This window comes from Leopardus geoffroyi, chromosome E1 (genome assembly GCF_018350155.1).
Source record: "Leopardus geoffroyi isolate Oge1 chromosome E1, O.geoffroyi_Oge1_pat1.0, whole genome shotgun sequence".
Taxonomy (NCBI): domain Eukaryota; kingdom Metazoa; phylum Chordata; class Mammalia; order Carnivora; family Felidae; genus Leopardus; species Leopardus geoffroyi.
In genome coordinates, this window is record NC_059330.1 from 11666532 (window position 1) to 11692383 (window position 25852).

At 57.3% G+C, this 25852-nt stretch overlaps 1 protein-coding gene across 5 annotated transcripts in view; it reads left to right on the plus strand.

Moving 5' to 3' along the window:
• PEMT (phosphatidylethanolamine N-methyltransferase) overlaps positions 1 to 25852 on the plus strand; it is an 85858-nt gene that overhangs the window by 13912 nt on the left and 46094 nt on the right. For 4 of the 5 annotated variants that reach the window (XM_045487620.1, XM_045487622.1, XM_045487623.1 and 1 more), the window contains one exon: positions 1725 to 1832. In XM_045487620.1, the coding sequence (XP_045343576.1) occupies positions 1725 to 1832 (108 nt within the window). Of the gene's footprint in view, positions 1 to 1724; positions 1833 to 13641; positions 13749 to 13874; positions 14021 to 25852 lie in introns of all 5 variants that reach the window. The other variant, XM_045487621.1, reaches the window with a different exon arrangement.

Below are 25852 nucleotides of genomic sequence, written 5' to 3' on the forward strand. Positions count from 1 at the left end.
TCAAGAGTTGGGCTCTCTACTGACTGAGCCACCCGGGCACCCCCTACCTTTTTTTTGAAGAAAGAAATCGGTGTTCCAAGTGTTCAGCTCTTCTATTTTCTTGTCCCCAGAGGCAGGATGTCTCAATTCTGCCCGTGGGGGGATGCACTGGGGCCATGCCTGGAGACATTTTTGCTTGTCGCAACTGGGGAGAGCTACCAGCACCCAGTGGGTGAAGGCCAGGGGTGCGATTGAACACCCTAGGGTGCAGGGACGGCCTCGCCACAGAAAGTGATCCTGCCCCAAGTGTCAACAGTGGAGGGCAGGAGACCCCACCACGGCTGTGGCAAATAGTGTGAATGTGTTAGCATGTTGCATGCCAGTCTTTTTTTAAAAACACACACACAGAAAGAACATTTAGCACCGTGTGGTTTGTGTTATTTTCTAAACATGTGTATATATGCTGTGGGAAATCTACAGCTCTCTTTATTCATTTGACTTTTTTTTTTTTTTTTTTTGAGATTTGTTTTAAGGGATCTCTCCACCCAACATGGGGCTCAAACTCACGACCCCCAGATCAAGAGTCGATGCTCCCACTGACTGAGCCAGCCAGGTGCCCCTCATCTGACATGCTTTTCTTTAATGTTTATTTTTGAGGGAAAGAGAGAGAAAGACAGGGTGTGAGCAGGGGTGAGCAGAGAGAGAGGGAGACACAGAATGCGAAGCAGGCCCCAGGCTCTGAGCTGTGAGCACAGAGTCCCATGCGGGGCTTGAACTCACGAACAGCGAGATCGTGACCTGAGCTGAAGTTGGACGCTTCACCGGCTGAGCCCCCCAGGCGCCCCAGCACATGTTTTGAAGAATATCACAAGTCAGGGCGCCTGGGGGGCTCAGTCGGTGAAGCGTCCAGCTCTTGATCTCAGCTCAGCTCTTGATCTCAGGGTGGTGAGTTCAAGCCCTGCGTTGGGGTCCGTGCTGGGTGTGAAGCCTACTTAAAAAAATATATATGTCACAAGTTGACACAAACGGCCAGTTTGTTTAAATTCTGTAGTTTCGCTCCGTTAGGAATGGGCCACATTCCATTTATCCTTCTTCCACAGGTGGACAGCTAAGTGGTCATGCTTTTCATGACAGGCGTGCCAGATGGAAACATCTCTGCACGTGCGCTTTGCACACGCATGGGCGTGTCTCTGGGACAGGTGCTCGGGAGTGAAATCGCAGGCAGTAGGAGCACAGCTCTCAGTTCATACCTTCCTCAGCGCTCAAGACTATCTGTCGTCAGGTTTGGCGAGAGGAGGCTCGTTAATGTTGCTTCAGTTTGCATTTGCCTGATTGCCAGCCCCTCGGCTTTGCTCCAAAGCCCTCTGCACGGTCCCAGTCACAGCACCTGGTGACCCAGACATTGGTCCTGGCGGGGTCACTCCCCCTGCAGGGTGCTGGCTGCTCATCCTGTCTCAGAGCCACCGATTTCCGGGCATGGTGTCCCCGCACTCCGCTCTGCTGCTGCAAGCCCGGCCACCCTTCGACAGGGCACCACACGGCTGATTGGCTTTCGCCTTTCATCTTCCGTTTTATGATTACACAGTAGTAACCTTCGCTGGACTTGCCTGTGCCCGCGCCTCCTGGCGTGTTCCCGGAGGGTAACTTTGTTTCCGAGTTCCGGAGGCTTGTCACTCCTTGTCCCGCGGCTGGGGGCCGGCGGGGACTGGGCAGGTCTCCTGCTGACGCTGGCTGTGTCCCTGCAGGCAGACCTCTGCATTATGACCCGGCTGCTGGGCGACGTGGACCCCTCGGACCCCTGCTTTGTGGCTGCCATCGTCACCATCACTTTCAACCCGCTCTTCTGGAATGTGGTAAGTACCCTGCGCCCATATTATCTGGGCCAGCTGCACGGACGGACAGACGGACGGCTCTTCCCTCCCCACGTCTGTCTCTGCCAGCGTGGAATCGTCCTGTCTGTTTCCCCATCAGTCTCAGAGCCCAGGTAGGGCATGTGGACCAGGGAAGCCCCTCATTTTGGGGATCCCACAGCATCCTGACAGCGACAGCCCTGGGCTGCTGTGGGCTGGGCCAGTGGGGCTGTCCTGTGATGCGGCTGCCCAGCTGTGCCCGACGATCTCAGCCTTCTCCTCGGTGAAGTAGACGGCCTCGGCTTGGGGGCTGCCTTCCTCCTCTGACCCGCTTCGCAGGGAAGCCGCTTTCTTGGGAATCCTTGCCCCCTCGGATGTGCTCCAGAAACATGATTATTTGTCCTGAATGAGGCTTCCTGCAAAAGGGTTCGCACATCGCTGGACTTTGTGTGCTGGGTGGCAGTGAAAACAGGAGACAGAGCAGCACCCAGTTCTTCTGTGGGTCCTGGGGACGCCCAGGGGACGCTTGGAGCACGGAGAGCCGGGTGGGACCAGGCTGTGTGGGAAGGGGGCCCCGAACCCTCTGAGGAAGGTGTGGGAATGCAGGGCAGTCTCTCCTGGCCCCTGCCAGGGTGTGGGGGAAGCTCGTGGGGTTTCTGGAAGCATGGAAAGGGGCGGCAGCGGTGCCCCCTGAGGCTCCTGCCCTGTGCCTGATCTCGGGTTTGCTGATGCAGAGCCACGGACATCCTGTGATCACCCTTGAGGGTAGCCTGAAGAATAAGGCCAAGCTCAGCGTTAGCAACACGCTGTTCCAGACTGTTTTCATTTCAGGTGACCACTTGGTCCCAGGGGCAGAACAGGACATGTTTTTCATCTGGTTTATGAGTTAGGTCTTTTCTCTATCTGGGGAGGTCGGAGGTGGGTGGGAGCGGGGGGGTGGGGTGGGGGCGGGGCTGCTCATCTCAAGGAGGCCACATTCGGAATGTTCTGTCCCTCCTCTGGCCGCCCTGAACACGCTGGGCCCACCCTGAGGTGGTTGGTGGCGGCCCCCGGCTGAAGGTGACCTGAGGGGCGGGATGAGCTCTGAGGGCTTGCTTTGCCTAAAAACATTCCTCGGGCCTTCGGGGACCCCCGCCACACCCCACACGGGACCGCCTCCCTGTTCATTTCTCTGCCACTCACCGTCCCCACCCCCCAGCTTTCCTCTGGCAGCACAAGACAATGAAGGGTAAAAAGGGTATGTGGCAGGCTGAAAAATGGCCCCCGAAAGATGTCCACACCCCGATCTTTGGAACCTGTAAAGGTTTACCTTGGATGGCAGAAGAGGGGAGCTCTGCAGGTATTAAGGATGTCTCGATGGGGAGATTGCCGTGGATTGTTGGGGTGGCCTGAAATGTAGTCACGTGTCCTTATAAGGGCGGGGGGCAGAGGGAGATGTGAACACACTGGCTTTGGAGACTGAGGTGATACGGCCACCAGCCAAGGAAGGCGGGGCCACTGGTGGGGAAGGCGGGGCCACCAGAAGCTGGCACAGGCCAGGACTGGATTCTCACCTAGAGCCTCTGGGAGAGTGGGGCCCTGCTGGCTCCTAAATTTGGCCTAGAGACACAGATTTTGGACTTGTGGCCCACGGAGCTGTGAGAACGTGAATTCCTGTTGTTCTAAAGCACCTGGTTTGTGGTGATTGGTTACAGCAGCCACAGGAAACTGGTGCAGGATGTGAGACAGGTGGTTGGTCCCTGCGAGAAGAACCTGCAGTCGGCTAGGAGTGTGCAGTGCTCTCCCCTGTTCACCGTCCTCCCCCGGAAGGCCTGGCTTTGACCTCCAGTCCCACTGGCCTCCCCGCGCTGGGGGCTCGGCTCGCCGGCCTGCTGGGTGCGCAGTGGGTCCCCGGGACTCTTTTTCATGCACAAGCCCCTTCCATTATTTCCCGCGGGGCCTTCCAACAGTGTGGTTTTGCAAGTTCATTTTGAAGTCACTTGGTGGCCCACAGCCAGGTTGAGGTGCTGAAGATTTGCGAGGCAGGCAGCTCGTGTCTGTGCGCTCGTCATAAGGCTTGTTTCTTTTGCCGTAGCGTTTGATTTGCCTTGTTTCGGCAAAAGTTGTACGCTGGCACGGTGTGTGGTCATTAGCGGGAGGGAGAGCTTTTCGGTCAGTTCAGAATGGGAGAAGTTACGGAAACACATTGTGGTTTAGCGGGCTGCCGCTGGCTGGGCAGTGGGAACGGGACCGGGAGGCTGGAAGAACTGGTCTGAGTGGGACCCCAGCTCTGTGACACCCTGGGGACGAGAATCCCAGCAGTAAGGGAGGTCACACCTGTGAAAGCCTTTGATGAGCATCGATTCAGTCCTCCCTCCCCGTGCTTGGCCATTGTGCTGAGTGCGGTTCACGCAGGATTTCAGCTGATTGTCACAGCAAAGGCTGTTATTATCCCCTTGGGAAACCAGCCTCCAAGAGGTCCACTCATCTCTTACTTACTGATGGCCCACTGCATGCCAGGCGCGGGCGGCACACTGCCTTGGTTCTAAAGGAACTGACGTTCCGGGAGGCAGACACCGTGTAGGTAAAAACACGCACTGCATACAGCAGGATGGGGCTGGCGGGGGGGGGGGGGGGGGCGATGAGGCGGGGAAAGGGGGGAAGCTGGTCAGGGCAGGGGTGACCTTTGAGCAGAAACCTGCCCTCGTGTGGGAGGGAGCCCTCGGGTATCTGGAGAAGAGGAAGCAAGTGCAAAAGTCCTGGGTGGTTTCAAGGCTGGAATCCGACAGAGAGAGCGTGGAGGGCGGCAGGTCAGGGAGGGGGCTGGCCTAACAGAGCAGGCCTTGTAGGCCGTGGGCAGCACGTGCGATGGTTTCTGAGTGGGGAGCCGTGGAATGAATGGCCTGATCTGACTCCGGTTTTCTAGGCTGGCGTGGGCTGGTAAGAGCAGATGAGGGGTGACGGTGGGGCGAGGGCGGGGCTGGAGGCCGTCACAGCGCTTGCGACCCAATGGTGGCCTGGACCAGGGTGGCACCAGCGGGAGTGGGAGAAGCGGTCAGAGTCTGGGCATGATTTGAGAGCAGGAAGAGTCAACGGGATTTACCCTGGTTTGGTGGGGAAGTGCAAGAGAGTTCTAGTTGGGACCTAAGAAATAGGTATTTGGTCTTCAATCTGGCTCACAGCTCCCCGAACCCTTGAAATTTCCTAGGTGCTGAGTGTCATCAAGGTGTCTTGTGTTATGTTAATGAGGCGACTTATTAATGACTTATTAATGAGGTGACCCCCCCCACGCCATCCTAAGGACTGGGGAAGGGTGCAACCTTGCCAGAGGAACCAACCACCTGACCTCCGGGGAGGGGGGAGGAGCTGGAGGTCAGTTCAGTAGCCAATGGCTACCAAATAATGTAATCAGTTGCCTCTGTAACGCAGCCTCCATTAGAACCCGAAACGATGGGTTCCAAGAGCTTCTGGGTTGGTGAGCATGAAGATGTGGAGAGAGTGGCATGAGAGAGTGTGGGCACTCTGCACCCCTTCCCCGTCCGCCCCCCCCCCCCATTCATCTTTTCCTCTGGGTGACAATTCGTACCCTTTAGTATCCTTTGTAATAAACTGGTCATCAAGCAAATAAAATGGTTTCCTGAGGTCTGTGAGTTGGGCAGATAGTGTCAGACTTGCGTTGAATTGTAGGGCCCCCCTCCCCCCCCTCGCCCGCCAGCTAGCGTCAGAGAATTGGTTGGATGTGTGGGTACAGACTTGTAGAGGGCATGGCCACGTGGGACAACCTAGGGGCTGAGGGCCGTGGGGAAGAGACCTCTGTTCTGCCCGTGCCTGGGAGATTCTCGGTGGGGACGCAGGCCTTGAGGGTCTGGAATTCAGGGCAGTGGAATGGCTGGGGTTGGTGATGATGTCTGGAGTCACAGAGAGTGGCCACCCAGGCCGAGCCTGGCCTTGGCTCCGGGCCTTCCGATTCTTCCATGGCCCACTGTCTGCCTCCCCGGGGCTGTAGCTCCTTGAAGAAGCTACGCCATTGGCTGGAGGGGCCTGCCCACTTGTCAGTGTCAGCGGGTAGATGCGTAGGCACATCCTCCCCACCGGCACCGGCCCCGGGCCCATCTCTCTCTTCTTCCCGCCCCCTCCTCTCCCCGCAAAGGACTCTTTGTTGCTTCTGCCCTCTCCTTGTTGAAGCTTTGGGGAAACCAACACTATTGACCTTCACTGTTTCTTGAAACCCTGTGCCTCACACTGCTTTTCTGGCTCGCTCGGCTGTTCCTTGTGAACAGCTTTTCCTTTGCCTATCATTCATTCATTCATTCATTCATTCATTCATTCATTCATTCACTCATTCCACAAACGTTCATAGCAGACAACAAACTGTGTGCCAGGCACTGCGCGAGTCTGCAGGACCCAGGGAATAAAGCTGCCCGGTCTCCATTGTTAGAGGTCACAAATAGGGTTGTAATGAAAATGGTGAAAAGGTCAGGTGCTGCAGAGGGACTAATTGGGGCTTTTCCCAATTAGTCATCTCAGGGCACCAGGACCTGTGGCTCCACCTGGGCATGTCCAGGCCCAAAAGAGAGCTTGCTGTTTGAACTCTGGCCAAGAACCTCCCTGTGTGCTCCCCTACCAGGGGCCCAGGGCAGAGATCCAGGGGCCAGCCTTCACTCCTCACTGTCGTCCACCCGCCAGGACCTGTCCTCAGCAGTCCACTTGCTCGCCCGGTCAGCACTGTGGCCTTCCAGCCAGGTTCCCCGGCACCCCCTGTGCCTTTCCAGCCTTCCTCCTTTGTGAACGAACACAGGCCAGGGCCCAGGGCCAAACCACCCAGCGCCCCAGCTCTCAGTTGCTTAAAGGTGCCCCACACCTTCCAGCAGAAGGTGTGAGCCCTTTCCCCGGCCCCTGGAGCCCCTCTGCTGGGCATCCCGTTGTCTGCACACTCAGTCATCCTGGTCCCTGCCCTTCCCTGGTGATTCAGCCTCTTGCCGGGGGCTTCTTGCGTACCCCGTGCCACCTCTTCCAGGCAGTCGTCCCTGCTTCTCACAAACCCCGTCCCCAGCCCACCCTCCGGGTCAAGATTGCCAACACTGGCACTGTTGACATTCTGGGCCATCCTCTTCTCTGTGGGATATTTAACACTGTCGCCTGCCTCTACCCGCTAGGTGTCCTGACAGCCTCAAATGTCTCCAGATGTTGCCAGGGTCCCTGAGGGGCACGGTTGCCCTGGTTGGTCTGAGTGAGGCAGCCCTTTGTGTCCCCTGCATGTGTTCTGTGTTCCCTCTGGTGTCACTGCTTCCCCTGGGCCTTCCCCTTGGCCTGAGTGTTCCAAGAGAGCCGGGGCAGCCCCCGCCTTGCTCCCCTGTCCCCCCAACCCTGGCCTGTGCCCGGCACCGTGTGCCATGAGGAAGGGCAGAGTTTCTGCTTCACCCCTCCGTGTGTGCGCCCAGCGCTGCCTGCACAGACCTGCAGCCAGCGTTTACTGGGTTCTCAGCAGCTGGCCTCTTCCCCAGTTTTCTGCCGTGGCATCGGAGGAGGGGGCGTCTCCATCTGTGACATTTGCATCTGCGTACTGAGACTCTGCAAAGGAAGGGATCTGGGGTGGTGGGGGGAGTGAAACACAGTGGGCCCAGCTATTCACGGCATCTCGGTAGAGATAAGATAGACGAAGCCTTGCGCCATTCCAGCTCTGGGAACTCCCTCCAGAGTCAGAACGCAGCGAGCCAGCGGCAGGTGATGATGAGGTAGCCTTGAGCCCTCTCGCTGTTTACAAAAGAAAATGGTTTGCAGGCTTTGGCGTCTTAACTATTATCGAAGGCAGATTGCTTTGTCACGGATGTCAAAGCTGATTGAGCCTATCAGCATGTTTGGACCCGTGCTAAACTCTCGCCCTTGGGAGAGCTACAGGGGCGTTACTATTGATCCGGCTGGGACGGCAGGTGGGAAGGGGGACCCCCGGCCAGCCTGGCCCAGCTTTCTGCTCCTCCTGGAGTGCCTGCTGTCTCACACACAAGCCTGCTTGCGGGGTTTCTCCTGCCTGAGACCCACCACCCATCCTTCCAGGGCCCACGTGCAGTGCCCCTCCCGCCCCCCCCCCCGCCAGAGCCCCCCCACGACCGGCTGTCCCACACTGTGTCCCAGCCTCAGACTTTTCTCTCTGCAGGTGGGATCTACAGCCTGTGTCTAGGGCAGCCCGCCTCTGCAGGATGGCCAGCCAGCCTGTTGGCCAGGCCTCTCCTGGGTTTGGCCCTGAACTTACTGCATCCCCACAGCCTGTCAGTCCTGGGTTGGGCACCCTATCTGCAGAGGGTGAGTGTGGGAGGAGGCAGCTCTTCCTCTCCAGGAAGTAGGGGCACTGGCCATCTAGCCGGTGGGGGGGGGGGTCCCTCCGCAGAGGGATGTTTTGTTGGCTTAATACCTGAGCTGGCGGCCGGGGACTTTGGAGGGAGCCAGAAAGGCAGGACAGTAGGTGGCGCTGTGGGCAAGGCGAGCACAGAGCAGGGCAGGTGGGCCTGCCGCCTTCAGTGTGCCTTTGCCTTGCTCCCTCGTTTTCTGGTTTCAGAGCCCCAGCCAGCAATCCGTTGGCTAATTTCAGGCGCCCCAGAAGACCCCCATGGGTGCCAGGGAGCTGACCCTGAAGACGCCGCTGGGCTGAAGCAAGGGCACCAGCCTGGCCCTTGGGAGGGCCCCTGGGAGGGAGGCCCGGGTCCCATCCCCTGTAGTTCACACCCCACCCTGGGCCTTGGTTTCTCCATCTGTGAGGTGAGGACCCTCAGCTGAGGTCCTGTCGAGCTCTGAGACACTGTGACCCACCCACTTTACCAAGTGCTGCCCTGGAATGTCCCTTTGCTGGGTCCAGGGGAAGCAGACGTCCCTGCCCGCCTGGAACCTGCTCTTGGGCCACCGAGGTAAGGTCGGTTATCGGGAGTGCGATCTAAAAGTCAGGGCTTGACTGATAATAAAGCTTGCCGGTGGAGACAAATCTGGAAGAGAGGAGACAAGAGAGGGGTTGTGAATCTCCCGGGCTTGTGAGCTGCATGGGGCCTGCTGAGGTATGGCTGGGCTTTCTAGACAAGTGGCAGGGGTGAAGGGTGGGGGCAAGAGTTGAGAAGACCCAAGAAAAGGGGGTGTGTATGGAGAGAAGGTGGACAGATGGGCCTGGGGCCCCGGAGACAGGACCCTGAACACTGGCTTGCCACCCCGATTGTCTGCTACAGGCTGGCAGTGAGTGCGTGTGTGTGTGTGTGAGTGTGTAAGTGTGTGGCCGTGCACGTGAGAGTGTGTGAGTGTACATGAACATGCGTGTGTGTGTGTGTGTGTGTGTGTGTGTGTGTGCATCTCATCCAGACAGGCTAGGGAATTGGGACAGGGCGTGAACCCAGACTGTCTGAGACCCTCGCCCCCACCTGGCTTTGAGAGCTGGCTCCCAGGGCATGGCCATGTACCCACTGGGCTCTGAGGCTGTGTTTCCGGATCTGAAAACATCTGCCTCTGCCAGGGTGCGTCTTGCCTTTGTGGGAATGCTGAGCTGGGCCTGCTGGTATAGCCTGTGGCACAGGAAGGGCTTTTCACTGCACAGAGCTGGCTGGCTGGCTGGACGTGACTGAGACCTTGGCTCCTAGAGCCAAGAGAGCACAGAACTCTGGTTGGCCAGCCACTTGTCTCTTATGACTGGTGTCACCTGGGACACCGTAGCCCTCCCCCAGCCCTGGCGCTCTCCCTGTCCCTGCCTGAGCTATGCTCAGAGCTGGATTCTGCAGAACTAATGGCATGTCCGGTCTTGGCTCCATGGCTGGGGAGGTCAGCTCCTTGTCACCAGGGACCCGTGCTTTGCCCCTCTAACATCTCAATGTCGGCTCAAGTGCAAGATGCCCCATGACGTATGTGTGCGTGTGTGTTCTTTTCTGAGCCAGGGAGTAGATGGGTGTTTTTAGCTGGATGAAGTCCTGGCCACCCCTGCGGCCCCATCCCTGTCTGAACGGAGAGCTGCACTCGTCGCTCTGTGGGGCTGCGGGCAGTGGCCTGGCGGGGGAGCGTCGTGACATTGGCCATGTCTAACTTTAGATTCTCTGTGTCTGAGCAACGTGGTGATGAAGTGCATATGGCGCCTCGAACTGGGTCAGCTCACAGTCTTTGCCAGGATCCCTTGGAGCGACATAGTTAAGAGCAGAAGTGGGAAAAGCAGAAGGAGGCTGTCTCCTACGTGAAGCCCGGGCGAAACACTGGTGGACCCAGCTTTCTGCAGTGACCTCATCTTTGCTCTCAGCTTCCTGATATTCTGGAGATGCCATTTGAGTTTTCTTACAAATACCGTGCCGGGTGGGGGTGGGGGTCCAAGCACCTTTTTCCATTAATGATTTGTTTTTCGTTCTGGACTTTGTGGCTTTGTGAGGACATCAGGCATCGTTAGTACGTGTGGGATTGAAATGTGCACGTTGGAAAGGGCTCCTGGCTGAGTGGCTTGGGGAAGGGGACATCCTGGGATCCTTCCCTCATGGAGGGGTCCAGGGCAGAATTTTATTACCCTAGCCTTTCCTGGGTATTCTGTGCCAGCCTGCCCTGAGCCCTGAGCCCGAGCAGACGGGGCTGAGCATCCCCTCTGTGGCTCTCCCGCCCAGCTGCACTGCTCGCCCACGTGCCCTGTGCATTCATGTTTCGTCTCCTCCCTCAGACTGAGTGCTCCTGGAAGTGGAGGACGGTGTCTTGGAGCTCAGGACAGGGTCTAGTCCAGCGCTAGAAGGTGTGGATGGAAACGTGTCCTTCCTTCATCGAGGGTGAGCTCTGAGTAGCCCGGGGAGTGGTGGGCCAGGCAAGGTCATGCCTTCCTTTCTCCATCTGTGAGGAGGGTGGCAGGTCCTGACCCCACTAATGCCCCCCTGAGTGCCCTGTCGGGAAGTAATGAGATGCAGCCATGAGCGTTTTAGCAGCCTGGGAGCTGGCCTGCTGGTGTTGTTGGCTTTGCCTCCTTCCCGGGTCTTCTTCTGAGGCCGAGATTCCATGGAAAATTTCCAGGGCTTGAGTTTTTTGTCTCATTTTATTGCTAACTTGCTCTGTGACCGGAGCAAGTCACTTTGCTTCCCTAGACCTCAGTTGCCTCATCTTAGGTCTGGGGGAGCAGCCTTTGCCCGATTTCCTTGCCATCTGGCAGCAAGGCTGTCGGGGAGGGAATGGGTGCAAAAGGGTTTGGAGGCATGAAGTGTCCGGTGTCATATTTGGCTCGGAGGAGGGGCAGCCGTGGGGGCTGTCTGGTCGCAGGCACGCCCAGAAGAGCTCTTGCATCAGTGGAAACTCCCAGGGCCTTTATCCTTCCAGCCACTTCCCCAAGCTTTAGGCCAAGTGCTTTCACTTGTTCCAGAATCTCCTGCCCAGAAAGTTTCCATGGCCTACAGATACCCCTTGGAGAGGGAGTTCTAGAGCTGGTGACCCCTTCCTTGTCCCCAGGAGTCAGGAATCAGCCAGGGAGAGACTTTGATTCAGAAGATGAGGGGGATGCACGTTGCTGGCCAGTGCTCTGGGGCCATGCCTCACCAAGCGGTACCCGCAGGCTCTCCTACGTTGTTGGGTGCCTCTGCCTTGCTGGGGAGTTCCGGTTCACCAAGTTGCCCGAGAGGTGGCCCCGCTCTTGCCATCTTTGTCTCCGATTCCTGCCCTCCTCCTTCCCTGTCTTGGCACAGGGAGACTCAAGAGGGCTAAGATGGGAGGTGGTCAGGCGCCGTGACCAATGTGGGGCTTGGGTTCCAAAGCCCCTGGGTGATGCCCCGTTGCATTTCAGGGAAGGCTCCCATGCATGTGTGCCTGCTGGACATGGGATAACAATTGTAGTTTGTTCAACGAGGGGACGGTATAGGCCTGGGGTGCTGGGCTCCTGAGGTTTTGGTGGTCCAGGGAGCCTGGACTGACTGGGAGACACCGAGGTATGCACTGGGCGGGGGGCAGAGATCATGAAGAGAGGCTGGAACCAAAGCTGAGCAGCTGGTCTGGAAGTCCTGGGTGGAGAGGAGTGGAGAATCCAGGCCAGCTGTTGGAAAATGGGGAATTAGGAAGGGCCTGGGTGGGTGGGGGGGGGGCGGTGGGGAAGGCAAGGAGCAGAGGGTGGGATGTGGAGCCTATGCAAATGTCCCAACGGTAGTTTCCGAAGTCAGGTGCCTCTTGTCCGAGGCTCTAACCCCGTACAAGGCTCTGCAGGTGCCTTGTGTTAGCTGGTGCCTGCTAACACATCTTTGCTACTTTTCACTCTGTCCCAACGCCCCTGCTTGCAAATGCCGCTTGGTGGGCCCGCTCGTGCTGGCTGGGTATGCAGAAGCCTCTGCTCTCACCCTCCTGGCCACTGCGGCACGACATTTGAATTGATTCCCAACTGGCCGGGAAATGGCACACACAGCAAGTGTGAGGTTCTCCAGCCTTCCAGGGCTGTGCTCACAGGCAGAGGATCATGGAGTGAGGACCGTGAGGATGCCAGCCCTTCGGCTTCATGACTGCGGGGGGTGGGGTGTTATCCTTCAGGGTTATCCTGTGGCTTAGATGGGAATACAGCTTGGTGGGCGGGTGACACTCTGGGCACGTAATAGGCATCAGTCCCTTTGCCTTGAGTCCCCATCTGTCCGCCCATACGGCAGGCAGAGCTGTCATGGGCATTACATGATTAAGAGGCATGAGGGGGATTTGTAAGCAATAAAGCAAAGTACGAGCAGAAGGAGTTAGGTGATTTATAATAAACATACATTTGGTCTTCATTCCTGTTCCTGGCACAGGCTTCCTAAAGCCTTTGAATTTCCTAAGCGATGAGAGCCGCAAAAAAAAAGTCTCTGCTATGTTAATGAGGTATCTTATGGGAAGTCCCTGGGTCACCTAAGGCTGGGTACCGGTGGAGCCAACCCTGTGTAGACAGCTGGAACTTCCAGTCCCATCCCCGACCTCCCAGGAGGGGAGAGAGGCTGGAAATTGAGTTCAGTTCCAGTGGACAATGCTTTGATCTCTCATGCCTGTGTAATGCAGCCTCCATAAAGACCCAAAAGGGTTTGGAGAGCTTCCCCAGGTTGGTGGACATGTGGAGTTTAGGGGAGAGTGGCGGCCTTGGGGAGCATAGACGTTCCACACCCTTGGGGTGGGTGGTTCAATCAAGTAAACCTCCAACTCTTGATTTTGGCTCAGTTCACGATCTCATGGTTCATGGCATCGAGCCCTGGGTTGGGCTCCTCCCTGGCATGGAGCCTGCTTGGGATTCTCTCTCTTGCTCTCTCTCTCTGCCCACCCCCCCCCCAATAAATAAATAAACGTTAAAAAAAAAGAATCTTCACACTCTTTCCCCACACCTCGCTCTCTGTATCTCTTCCCCCTGGCTGTTCCTGAGTTAACATCCTTCATAATAAACTGGTAACCTCGGAAGTGAATTTTTCTCTGTGAGCTGCCCTAGCAAGTTAATCAAACTGGGGGAGGAGGAGGTGGTCACTGGACCCCCTCATTTATATGCATCGGTCAGAAGCATGGATGACCACCGGACTTGAACTCGGCATCAGACATCAGGGACAGTCTCGTGGGATGGTTATCCGAGTTAATTGTTTGATGGTCGTGGGAAAAGCACACATATCGGAGGTTACTGTAACTTTTAGTTTTATTTGCTCATGAAGTTTTTTCTTTGATTATTTTTAAGAGTTGATGTATTTATTGGGGGGTGGGGAGGGGGGATCTTAAGCAGGTTCTGCGCTGTGCAGCTCAATCTCACAAAACATGAGATCAGGACCTGAGCCCAAATCGAGCTGGACGCTTAACCGACTGAACCACCCAGGCGTCCCTATTTGCTCATGAAGTTTTCATTGCCTTTTTGACCATGCCTCTATTTCAGGCCCAGACTTGCCCCTTCTTCCTGAGGCGGGGGGGGGGGGGGGGGGGGGGTCTGCTCTTCTCCCTCCAAAAGCCTGGGACTTCTCAAGTATCCTAGTGACGAGCACGGTGGGTCACAGAGCCCCAGTGGTGGTCACATCTCCGTGGGAGGGGTGAGGTGAGGGGAGAGGGTTTGCCCAGTGCCGCTGAAGTGCTGAGACCCGTCCCCTGGCCCCCTGCCTGCCATACCCACAGGAACTCATATGGATCCCGGTGAGGCCCAGAAGCCCCTGCTGTCCAGGAAAGCCTGTACCCTCCTGCCTGTGCCCACCCCTTCCCACCCGGCCTGGGCTGGATGCCATCAGCAGGGTGTGACTCGTTACCAGCCACCGGTTCTCGAGGTCCGTGTGCCTGCACGAGGCTAGGGGCAGGGTGGGTTGGTCTCCCCGGAGGCGCCCCAGCAGTTCCAGGGTCAGATGTACGCCGAGGGCCCCGGGGAGCCCCCAGAGGACGTGCTGCCCCGGGAAAGGCAGCTTGAGCTGGGCCGTGGTTCACTGCCGAGGAAGGGCGCACATCCGAGTTCTTTCCCACCCCGTGGGACCACCTGTGCTGCCTCTACGACCTGCTGAGGTCTGCTCAGCCTCAGGAGCTCAGGGCAGTCATGTCCCCCTCCCCTGTCCCCCCACAAGTCCCCCTGGCCCATCTTGCCGGGCCAGGGAGGGGTGGGGCGTGCGTTTCTGAGCATATGAAGCTGTCTCGCTGATGATACCTCTTAGCTGAGGGACCTGGGCAAGATTTCTGGCTTCTCGGAGCCTTGGTTTTCTCATCTGTAAAATGGGTACAGTAAGGGCCTCAAGGGTTGGACCAGAAGGTAGGTAGAACGGTACCTGAGCCAGCTCAGCGGCTCGCTCTTTCTTACTGTCCCCTTTGTGCCTGGCAGTTCTTCAAGGCCTGGCGGCCGGGAGCTTCTGTTGTGGAGCTGTCCTGCGGCTTTGTGGCTTTTGTCCTTCGGGACGGGCTCAGGCAGGCCTGCAGGGGCCTTCCCACCCAGCTTGGGAGGCAATGGCCTGGTCCAAGTCATGACCGGCTACTGACCGCACGACCTCAGGCGAAGTCCTCAACCTAAGTTCCGTGCCTCGGTCTCTTCATCTGTGAAACAGGTTCGCTGTAAGGTTCTGTCCCAGGGTTGCAGTGAGATGAGTGAAGTAATCCACGTGCAGAACGCAGGGCAGTGCCAGGCGCGGAGTCAAAGCCGGATAAGTGTGAGCTGTCGTCTGGGTCCCGTCTGACGGCTGCCGGGGAAATACTTGGTGACTGGCCGGCATGCTGGCCCTGCCAATCACGTGATATGACCATGGGGTCTGGAGGAAGGGGCAGGGAATTGTTTGTAGAGGGCGGAAGAGATGGGAAAGCGTGCACACAAGTTCTGGCCTTTGCCGGTCACATCGCTCGTGGCCGCCGGGTCCCTGGACTGTGCCCAGCTGGGCCCAGGCTGCAGGGCCCATGGAGATGGCCGGTGACAGGACAGTTCCAGAGTGGGGAGGGCGAGTGTGCGGGAGCACGGGGCGGTGTGAGTGGAGGAGAGGTGGGAGGAGAGTGGGCCGCACCTCATCCGAGGCTCGGGAAGGTCGGGGGTGGTAGTGGGAGCTGAGGCTGGATGGGTGGTCTCGGGGGCCTTCCGGGGAGTTTGTACCTGCGCTGGGGGTGGCAGGGAGCCGGTGGAGGCGGGAGGCATGACGCCCACTGGATCTGTGGGCACGTCAGAGACCCCGGCCCAGTCCCTGCGTTGTTCCTGGCCGTGTGTGGCTTTGTGTCAGGGCCTGCTTGGTCACAAGGCGTTGATGCCTGCACCTGGGGACTCTGCAACCTCGTCCTCCTCCTGGCCCTTCTCAGTCCTGCTTTAGGCAAGCATAGCGTGGTTGACAGGGCCGTGGGGCTGCATAGACCTGCCTCTGCTCCTCAGTTTCCTTGGTGAGGAAACATATGCATCAGGGGTAGGGCCCAGGGCCTGGTGGTCCACAGGTGGGGGTGGCGGGGTTAGGGGACTGTCACGCGGGGCTTGCCCTTCCCAGGCGTGGCCAGGCCATGTGCCCAGGGGTGCGATGTTGGAGCCTCTCCCTGCTGAACCCAGGGCCTGCCCGCTGGGCTGTGTCGGATACCTGCTGGTCACCGTTTGGACTGGCAGTGGTGGTGTGAGGGGTGTTGCACAAGAGACTCGTCCCGGTCCTGGCCATCTGGGAGCCTTCCAGCCTGGGCCAGCTGTGTCTTTGCTGTGATTGGCCACGAGGCCGGGTCTTGGCAGGTCTGGCGAGACATCAGGTGAGCTAGAGCGGCCAGTAGGGCTCCAAGGCTCTGACGATCCAGGAGGGCCACCCGGGCCCCAGGAGTGCGTGGGTGACGGAACCTCGTTGTGCGGTTCCGGTCCAGCCATGTACTGACCACCTGGCAGCTGGGACAGGCTCATCCACTCTGAGCCTCAGTTTCCCCATGTAGAAACTGGGGGAGGTAGGCTATAATACAGTCTTTTTTTTTTAATGTTTATTTTTGAGAAAGAGAGAGAGAGAGAGAGAGAGACAGTGGGGAAGGGCAGAGAGAGAGGGAGACACAGAATCTGAAGCAGGCTCCAGGCTCCAAGCTGTCAGCACAGAACCCGATGCAGGGCTCGAACTCACGAACCATGAGATCATGACCTGATCTGAAGTCTGATGCTTAACCGACTGAGCCCCCCAGGTGCCCCTATAGTACAGTCTTTTCTGCTTCTATGTATTTGAGGCTGTTCTCTGGCTCTATCCTGTGCCCCGGGTTTCCTGGGGATCCTAGCCATGACTCGCCGACAGGCCTGAATGTTCACCCCACTCCAGAGCCCCAAACATGCCATCCAAACTGCCTCCCCACCCATCATGATGGCCCGTCCACCCTTCATGCCTGTGACACTGGCTTTTGGATGCTTCTGAGGACCCACTGTTGTGTGAAGGCCCAGAGGCCTATGGCAAGGAGTCTAGCCCTGAACTGCAATCTATCTAAATGTTCTCTATCCCTCACTCACACCAGGCTCCTGGCCAGTGGACCCCCTTTCCCAGCAACTTCCTGCCGCGGAGTGCCACTGAGGGACGAGCGTGGCCTTAGATAGGCTGCCTGGGCTCCAGTCCTGGTCCTGCCGGCCCTGAGCAAATCACTTAGCCTCTCTGAGCCCCTCGGCTCTCTCTGCCCTGCTTGACACCCCACGGGCCCTGGGATGCTGGTGCCTTTACCAAGGGCTGCCTCCCCCAGGTCCCCGCCCCGAGGGAACACCTGCCAGTCCTGGACCTCTGCCTCTGCCCAGGTTGGGGAGCGTGGCCCGTCGTGGCACCCAGCTCCCGCAGCACTGCTCTCTGCTCCACTCTGCCCACCGCCCCCCACTGCCCACCCTGCCGTCCTGCTGAGGTTTGCTTTGCACCCTTCATCCCGCAAACGCTCTCAGGGCACTTGCCCCACACAGCTCTGGGAGCTGGGAGGTGTTAGAGACAAATAGGAAGCCAATTCTAGAGCCCGATGAACCCACGGTCTGCTATGTTCTGCTAGAGCATCCCTGTCACAGTTCCAGAACGAGACTCCTGGAAATGACTTTCCCGTGGCCATGGCCTTCAGGGCTCCTGGGCCAGCCCCCGGCTCTCTTCCTCCGGGTCTTTCCATGTGCATCACCAGCCTTGGTCCAAGTGCCATTTTTTATTTCTCATTTCTGGTCGGTCTGCTGTGTGCATTTTCGTAAGCACCCCACGTCCTTTGCAGAATGAAGCATGGGGTAGGGACAAAGGCCAGCAGAGCCCAGTGCGGGGCTGTTGGGCTTGGGGCTCAGTCTGAGGCGTGGGCTCCACGCAGGGGAAGCCATGGGAGGAGCGAGCCCCCTGCATGGGTGCGTCCCCACGAGGGGAGGGCTGGGCAAACCGACAGGCTCCACAGAGGCAGGGGTCAGAGGGGTCGGTGAGCGCCAAAGGCTCTGGGGGCAGCCAGGGGTCCAGCGAGACGGAGGAGGGATGCGGGGTCCGAGGTGTAGAGCTCTGGTAGGGCCCTGGGGACCTGCTGGGGTTGTGGGCTTCTCCAGGTCTTTTCAGCATCCTGCTTCCTGCTGAAGACACAGTCTTGGTTTCTGTTTCCCTGTGAGAGGTGGCAGCCCATGGGCCGTGGTGACAGCATAGTCTACAGAGGCTCTCACTTCCCCCATTAACACCACCAGGGGCTTTCCCTGCAAACGAAGGGCCCCTCAGCTCTCTTCTTCAGCTCGGGAGGCCTCTGGAAGGAAGGAGGAGGCTTTGGACAGCACAAAGGAATCCGCCGGAAGGCAGGCTCTGTCCCGGAACAGTCCCGGCCGTGGCTGGTACCCCCAACCAGACCCTTCCCTCGGGACTTTCCTTTAGTACTATTATTATCATTTTAATGTTTATTTATTTTTGAGAGAAAGAAAAACAGAGTGTGAGCGAGGGAAGGGTAGAGAGAGAGAAGGAGACACAGAATCCGAAGCAGGCTCCGGGCTCTGAGCCGTCAGCACAGAGCCCGACGCGGGGCTCGAACCCGCGAACTGTGAGATCATGACCTGAGCCAAAGTCGGATGCTTAACCGGCTGAGCCACCCCGGTGCCCCTATTAGTATTATTTTTTAAAGTTTATTTATTTATTTTGAGAGAGACAGAGACAGCACAAGTGGAGAAGGGCAGAGAGAGAAGGAGAGAGAGAATCCCAAGCAGGCTCCACACTGCCAGCACAAGAGCCCGACGCGGGGCGCAAACCCCCGAAGCTGCGAGATTATCACCTGAGCCGAGACCAAGAGTCGGATGTGTAACTGACTAAGCCACCCAGGCTCCCCCCCCCCCGGGGGGCTTTCCTGTCTGGGCAATGGGGGTCGCAGGGCTGGGGGTCCAGCGGCCCGATGACTGTGTCGTTAACTTGAAACAGACCTGGCCCTGTTATCGGGAATCACGGTCTGGGGGAGGCTCCTTACCTGCCTGTCACCCCCCTTGTCATTTCCCTGCCCCACTGCCTGGGCAGGTGGTGTGATGTGAGGCCCATGTGTCCTGTCTTCTCCCCGACAAGGAACGTGTCAGCTGCTCATGGCTGAGCCCTAGTTCCCATTGAAGTGGCCGGTGCTGAGAGGCCTCATATGTGAAATGAGTAAGCCAGACGGTCTAGAGAGGGCGCTACAGACACGTTTTCAGAGAGCCTAACGCACAACAGACTGCTCCAGCTGTGGAGGACACACATCAATGGAGGGCAGCTCAGGGTCTGACTGGGCCCCGGGGTCGTCATGACAGGCATTGGCGGTCAGCATGGACAGGCCGCCATCCTCGGGGCCCATGAGGCCAAATCAGCCTTCAGAGAAGCCGGGAGTGCTCTCTGAATGGCACCCCAGTACAGGTCCTGCAGACGCCAGAGGAAAGGGGGAGATTCAAACACTCGGCTGTAAATAAATGTCTCCTCTGCCGGACCTTAGAGACAGGGCCCCTACCCTCTTTTGTGATGCATGCCTAGAAGACTGGTTCTGGAAAAGTTCTTCCTCACTTTTCAGAAGAGGAAACTGTCCTGGGTGGAGGGCACTTGTCCAAGGGTGTCCCATGAGCCAGTGACAAATGGGTGCCTGGGCCTTTGTCAGTGCTGGGCTGTCCTGGCGCTGGAGGAGGTGGTCCCTCGCCGGGCTGCTGAACAGGCTCCCTCTGGGGGCAGAAGCCACGTGTGCTGCAGCTCTGTCCTCCAGCACGTGCCTGGCCCGTCCGCCCCTGCACTTCCCAGTGCCGCCTTCTCTTCCTAGATGTCACCTTTCTTCTTGGAGAGATGGTGGGGGGTACACCCGGGGTGGATCCTAGCTCTGCCACTTACCGGCTGGCCTCAGTTTCCTCCTCTGTGATATGGGCATAATGAGCCTATCTGCTTGTTGGGTCTCTGAGAATTCAGTGATTTGGTCCCTGGGCGGGGTTTGGAAGGGTGCCCGTTTGCACTCTTGCAGATGCGTGCTGTGGTCACATCCCCAGATGGCACAGAGGCTGTGCACAGTCTATCAGTGTTGGGTGAATAAATGCATAGACATATGCCTCCCGCCCCCTCCCCCCTCCCCCCAGCCCAGCCGCTTTCACTTCCGTGCTGTCGGTTCTTGTAAAAAAATCTGCTGACCCTGCACTGGTTGATGATGATACAGTCTTGCAGTGAAAGGGCTCCATTTGCTGGGGCCCAGCTGGAGGCGAGCTTCCCGCACCCCTGCTGGCAGAGCTCCCCACCTGCCAGAACATGCTTCCCCACAGCGCTGCATTTATGCCTCTGGAGCCCATGACGGCTAGCTCAAAGGCAGGATGGGGCAGGATGTAAATGCCTAGGATGTTTACATCTGTCGGTGCCTTCGTCGACCGCCAAGCCCTTCACTTGTTTTCTGGAGGAGGGAGGTCTGATCCGGCACCCGTAGCAGGTGGCAGAGGTGGAGGGGTCCGGGGCCCTAGTGCTGTCCCCTCACACTAAAAGCTGAGCACCTGCACGAGCTGTGACTTTGAGAGAAACAGACGAGAGGAGAGAAGAGAGGAGGCGTTGAAGGCGCCTGGCGTTGCCGTAGCTGGCAGGGTTCTGCTGCGAGGCCCCTTGGCTTGGCCTCTCAGTTTGAAGGTTTCATGCCCCCTCCCCCAGGAGCCTCTGACCATCCAGGCTGGCGTAGCCCCCGCCCCCTGGCAGGGTATGTGCTGCGTGGAAGGGACAGCGGGAGGAAGAACCAATTCTCCCCAGTGTAGCCCATCCCCTGCTGCAGCAAGGATATGACATCTTTCAAGACAGGCAAAAGCAATAAAGGGGAACGGATAGGTAGCCACAGAAGAAGGATCTAGATTTTGCTAGACTTTCCAAATAGACGTGCAGGGTTGGGATGGTTCGTGGAGCCTCACCTTGCTGAGCTGCTGGCCGTGAAGGATGCTGCGGAGGGCCCACGGGATGAGCTGAGCGGGGTTAGCGACAGGGGCATCCATGGGCTTAAAAGACGCATGATTAGAGGGGCTCCAGAGGGTGAGGGAGGCGGGAGCATGATTTCATTTGAGGCGTCCCTCTGAAACAAACCCCAGGTGGCAGCTGGGAATGGCGGTCTCCCGTGCACATTAGCCTTCTCTCTCTCTCTCTCTCTCTCTCTCTCTCTGAACCTCACGGCCTCCAGGGATAATTACAGGATAATTATGGGCGAGAACATGGAAAGAGCAAGCTCTGCCTGCATTCCAGAAGCTAAGCGCTGTGAGCCCAGCTGGAGACCTGGGGGGCCTCTCCCCAACTGCCAGGTGGCTGACAGAAGGGCCGGTCTCCCTCTGTGGGGGCTATTGGAGCCCTGGCCCCCTGTTCTCTGGCTGCAGATCTGAGCCATGGCCCGTGTGGAGGGTGGCTTCTGGGTCCCCGAGAGCCTGGTGCTGGGGCCCCCGTGAGGGGATCTTACAGCCTTTCTCATCCCCAGCCCACCACGTGCCTTCACACCTACGTGGAAACCTGCACGCTGGTTACTTTGAAGAATGGGTTGAGCTTGGGGTTTCTGGAAGTGGTGAGTGGGGGCGTCGGACCCTGACTGTGCCTCCCAGGTGAGGACCCTTCAGCCTTGCCCCTGGCACATAGTGGGACAGATATTACTCCAGCCTGTGCCGGGCTGGAGCAGTGTGTTCAGAAAACACTGTTCCCTGAACACGGATTTGACACCTTCCGCGGTCAGACTGAGACAGCCCCCCCTCTCCTGGGGAGCTTGGAAAGTCAGGTGTGAGATCCAGTGGCCTAATTTTAGACCTTGGGTCTCCATGTCAAAACAGCAGCAGGATAATTAAAAGAAGAAAGAAAGAGAAAGAAAGAAAGAAAGAAAGAAAGAAAGAAAGAAAGAAAGAAAAGAACAGAATGACAGGCTGGCCTTGGATAATTAAAAGAAAGAAAGAAAGAAAGAAAAGAAAGAAAGAAAGAAAGAAAAGAACAGAATGACAGGCTGGCCTTGGATAATTAAAAGAAAGAAAGAAAGAAAGAAAGAAAGAAAGAAAGAAAGAAAGAAAGAAAGAAAAAGAGAGAAAGCAGGGGCGCCTGGGTGGCGCAGTCGGTTAAGCATCCGACTTCAGCCAGGTCACGATCTCGCGGTCCGTGAGTTCGAGCCCCGCGTCAGGCTCTGGGCTGATGGCTCAGAGCCTGGAGCCTGTTTCCGATTCTGTGTCTCCCTCTCTCTCTGCCCCTCCCCCGTTCATGCTCTGTCTCTCTCTGTCCCAAAAATAAAAATGTTAAAAAAAAAAAAAAAAAAGAAAGAGAGAAAGCAAACAACAGAATGACAGGTTGGCCTTGGATAATTAAAAGAAGAAAGAAAGAAAGAAAGAAAGAAAGAAAGAAAGAAAGAAAGAAAGAGAAAGAAAGAAAAAGAAAGAAGAAGAAAAGAAAAGAATGACAGGCTAGCCTTGGATAATTAAAAGAAGAAAGGAAGAAAGAAAGAAAGAAAGGGAAAGAAAAGAAAGAGAAAGAAAGAAAAAGAAAGAAAGAAGGAAAGAAAGAAAGAAAGAAAAAGAAAGAAAGAAAGAAAGAAAAGAACAGAATGACAGGCTGGCCTTGACCCCTTGTTAATTATGAAGCAAGCACATTTCCACCAGGGACAGGAGGCCTCACCCAGGAGGGCTGCCGTCCATTCCCACCCGTGGGGCCTCGGGGGTACCCAGACCCCTTTAAAAAACAATCATGCATATGTTCTTTCTGAAGTCCCTCCTCTCTAGCACAGACAGGCTAATGGAACTGTGTCATCATGATGCGGGTCCTGGAGCTAGGATGCGGGCCCCTCTGCACACGGCCCCAGACGCTACACTTTCTCAGGACCACGTGCCTGTTCCAGTGTTTCTGACCCCTGTCCGCCCCTGCTTCTCGCCGCCTGCAGTGCACCTGTCCCGTCTCCCTCCCGATCTGCCGCTTTCCTGCTGTTTTGGGCAGCCACGCAGTCAGGCTTGTTAGAATCATGTGTGAAGTAAAACACGTCAACCTGAGGCAGGAGTAAGCGTTCCCCACCAGCCCCAGGTTTGGATGGGTGAGGGCCCTGGGAGTGGACACCTGTGCAAAGCTGCATACCTTGGTTGACCTTGAAGATCAGCCATCTGGGGTGGCCACCTGGGGTCCCTGCCTTACCTGAATAGCCTTCTGCCCCTCACCCCTGGGGACAGGGTCAGTTTGTTGTCTGTAGTATCCCCGCAGTTATTGTGTTCAAAATTGTAAGTGTAAGTGACACATGCACATGATAACAATTCAAACGGTGCCAAGGGGCATAAGGTAAAAATGTCTCCCTTGAACTCTGTTCCCCGGCCCTCCCTTCTGGGAGGTTCTCTGTGCGGAGAAACTCTCTTTCCTACAAGGGTGGCCACCTTCTTTTCCTTCATAAAAGCGGAGCTTGCTGATCTTAGAACAGTAACAGGAACTGGGGCGCCTGGGTGGCTCAGTCGGTTAAGCGTCTGACTTCGGCCCAGGTCGTGATCTCACGGTCCGTGAGTTCGAGCCCCACGTCGGGCTCTGTGCCGACAGCTCGGAGCCTGGAGCCTGCTTCGGATTCTGTGTCTCCCTCTCTCTCTCTGCTCCTCCTCATACTCTCTCTTTCTCAAAATAAACGTTAAGCATTTTTTAATAAAAAAAAAAAAAAAAAAGAAAAGTAATGGGAACTAATGTTGTGTTTCCTCAGCACTAGGCCCTGTTCTACTGAACTCTTCGAGGAGCTCTTGGCGCACTTGGAGATTTTCACTTTCCTGTCCATAGATCTACGATATTCTTTTCCGTTGCTACGCAGGATTCTGTCGTATGGGTGTCCTGTAATTTATTTGTCTCCCCCATGGACTTTCACCACCGTAAATGGTGCTGTCGTTACACATCCTTTTTTTTTTTTTTTTTTTTTCAACGTTTATTCATCTTTGGGACAGAGAGAGACAAAGCATGAATGGGGGAGGTGCAGAGAGAGAGGGAGACACAGAATCGGAAACAGGCTCCAGGCTCCGAGCCATCAGCCCAGAGCCCGACGCGGGGCTCGAACTCACGGACCGCGAGATCGTGACCTGGCTGAAGTCGGACGCTTAACCGACTGCGCCACCCAGGCGCCCCTGTCGTTACACATCCTTATCCTGCTCATTTGCTCACACGGGCAAGTACATCTCGGATCTGCATTCAGTGGGACGGGGTCAAAGAACCAGTGTGGCCGTGACTGTGACGGAGATTGGCAGGGAGGCGAGTGTGTGAAGGCCCAAGCCCCCGGGGCTCAGAGCAGACCTCCCCGGTGGCTGGTGCGCCTGACCTCTGACCCCTGAGTGCCACAGGAGACCCTAACCGCTGTCCCAGCCGTGCGTCTGTGCGTCTAGCGGGGGCTCGTGTTTAAGCTCAGTCTGCGTGGCAGCACAGGGAAGCTGTACGAGGTCGTCCCCAGAGGGACCGGGCCAGACAGACGTTGTACTGTTCTGTCTCGTCCTCCCTGCGGGTGACAGAGAACCGAAAACGTCCCCGTCCTCGGAGGTCACGAGAAATGTTCCGGCGGGGTGGGTGATTAGCACAGAACACAGTATCTCGAACCCAGGCTGTACCCTGCGAGAAGAGAGAGTCCTCGTGCTCAGTGCTCTGTCCCCTCAGCTGTCAGGCACTTTCAGGGACAGTCACACCACTGTGTGAAGGGGATTGGGTTTCCTCAGGATGCTGCTTTTTTATGTTCCTCGCTGCGATTGGGTGGAGTTAGCTCACCTCCCTGAGCTCACACTGGCTCCCCGCTTCACAGCCTCCGGGAGGGTGCGTGGGCATGGTTTGGGGGCACAGGGACTGGGGGGCCACGCGGGCTCAGTGTGGCCGTGTGGCAGTGACGGGGACACGGCTCCCTCCTATCTGTTGGGCAGGAAAGCTGACCATGCGCCCACCCAGCAGAACAGAACTGCTTTTGCCCAAAGGATGGCTGAAATGTCTCCGCTGCTGTTGTCACCAGTAGGCCGTGGGTCCGGGAGGTGACCACCTCAGAGGAGCTGGCCGGAGGCACGCGGGAACCCTGGGCTGACATTACAACTTATCCAGGAATCTGAAAGTATTGAGAATAAGACGTTATTTAAAAATGCCGCGGCTGTTTGTCACTGCAGGGGGTCCATCCCACTCCTGGTCAGTAAGCCTTCTGGACAAATGTCACTGAGTTTGGGCGTGTGTTTGGCCTGTGTCACCTCTGCATTCCACTGCCTGCCATGGACTCTGGGACAAGTTTGGACACGGGCCATGGGGCCTCTGGGTCCCTCGAGGGCAGGGGCGAGATGATCCCCAGCCCTGCTCAACGCTTCTAGGAATCCTGCTCCCGCCCCCCTCACCCCCCAACCCCAGCCTGCGGGGCTCCCCGTCCAAGGTGCCGGTGGCCCTTGCAGACGGCCTGGGTGTGTGCAGTTCGACCAACTCCTGAGTCTTCCGTCTGTGAACTGTGGGTCCTGACCTCCCGCAGAGGGTTCTTGTGAGGATGGGGGAGGTCGATGACGCCCTCACCGCCTGTCTCTCTCTGGGTTTCTTTGGTTCGGCTCATGTGTTGGTGCTTCTGGTTCCGTAACACTCTGGTTCGGCTCATGTGTTGGTGCTTCTGGTTCCGTAACACTCCCCGGAGTTCAGGTGTACTTCTTTCTTTTAGGGCCTTTGTCTGCCCCCTTCACCCCCCACAGCCAGTTTCCCTTGTCACCGCATTTGCAATTCTCTCCCTCCAGCTCAGTCACTGATCCGCATGATTTAGACTTGTCCCTCCCTAGTACCCCTGGCTTCTGTCGTGAAGACACCTCACCTTGCTAGATACCAAGTCCGAGATCCAGAACAAAACCTCTGCGCCTGCTCTGTCCCCACCCCTCTTCCAAAGCCCAGGCACTGGGGGAGGGGGGGGCCGGGTGACCCTGGCACTCTCATTGCCCCAGATTTGGCTGTGAGGGCTTCAGGCAGTGTGGACATCCCGGCAGGAAAGCAGAGTGGTCGGAGCAGGACAGAGAGAGCGCCATTCTATGTTTTTCCTGCCTGGAGGAACCTTCTTTCTGTGTTCTGTGTGGGTCTTGTTTTTATCTTTCAGGCCACGGTGTGAGGGTCGCCCTGCCAGGGAGGCTTCCTCGACACCCCCCAGCCCACGCTATTCTTTCTGCCAGCACCCATTCTCCGGAGATCGCATCTCTGGCATGTCTGCTCCACCCCGGAGGCCTTCTGAGGGCCACGCCTGGCAGGGGCAGGTACCCCGGAGCCGCCCAGAGGACAGACCCGCAGGCGGGAAGGCCG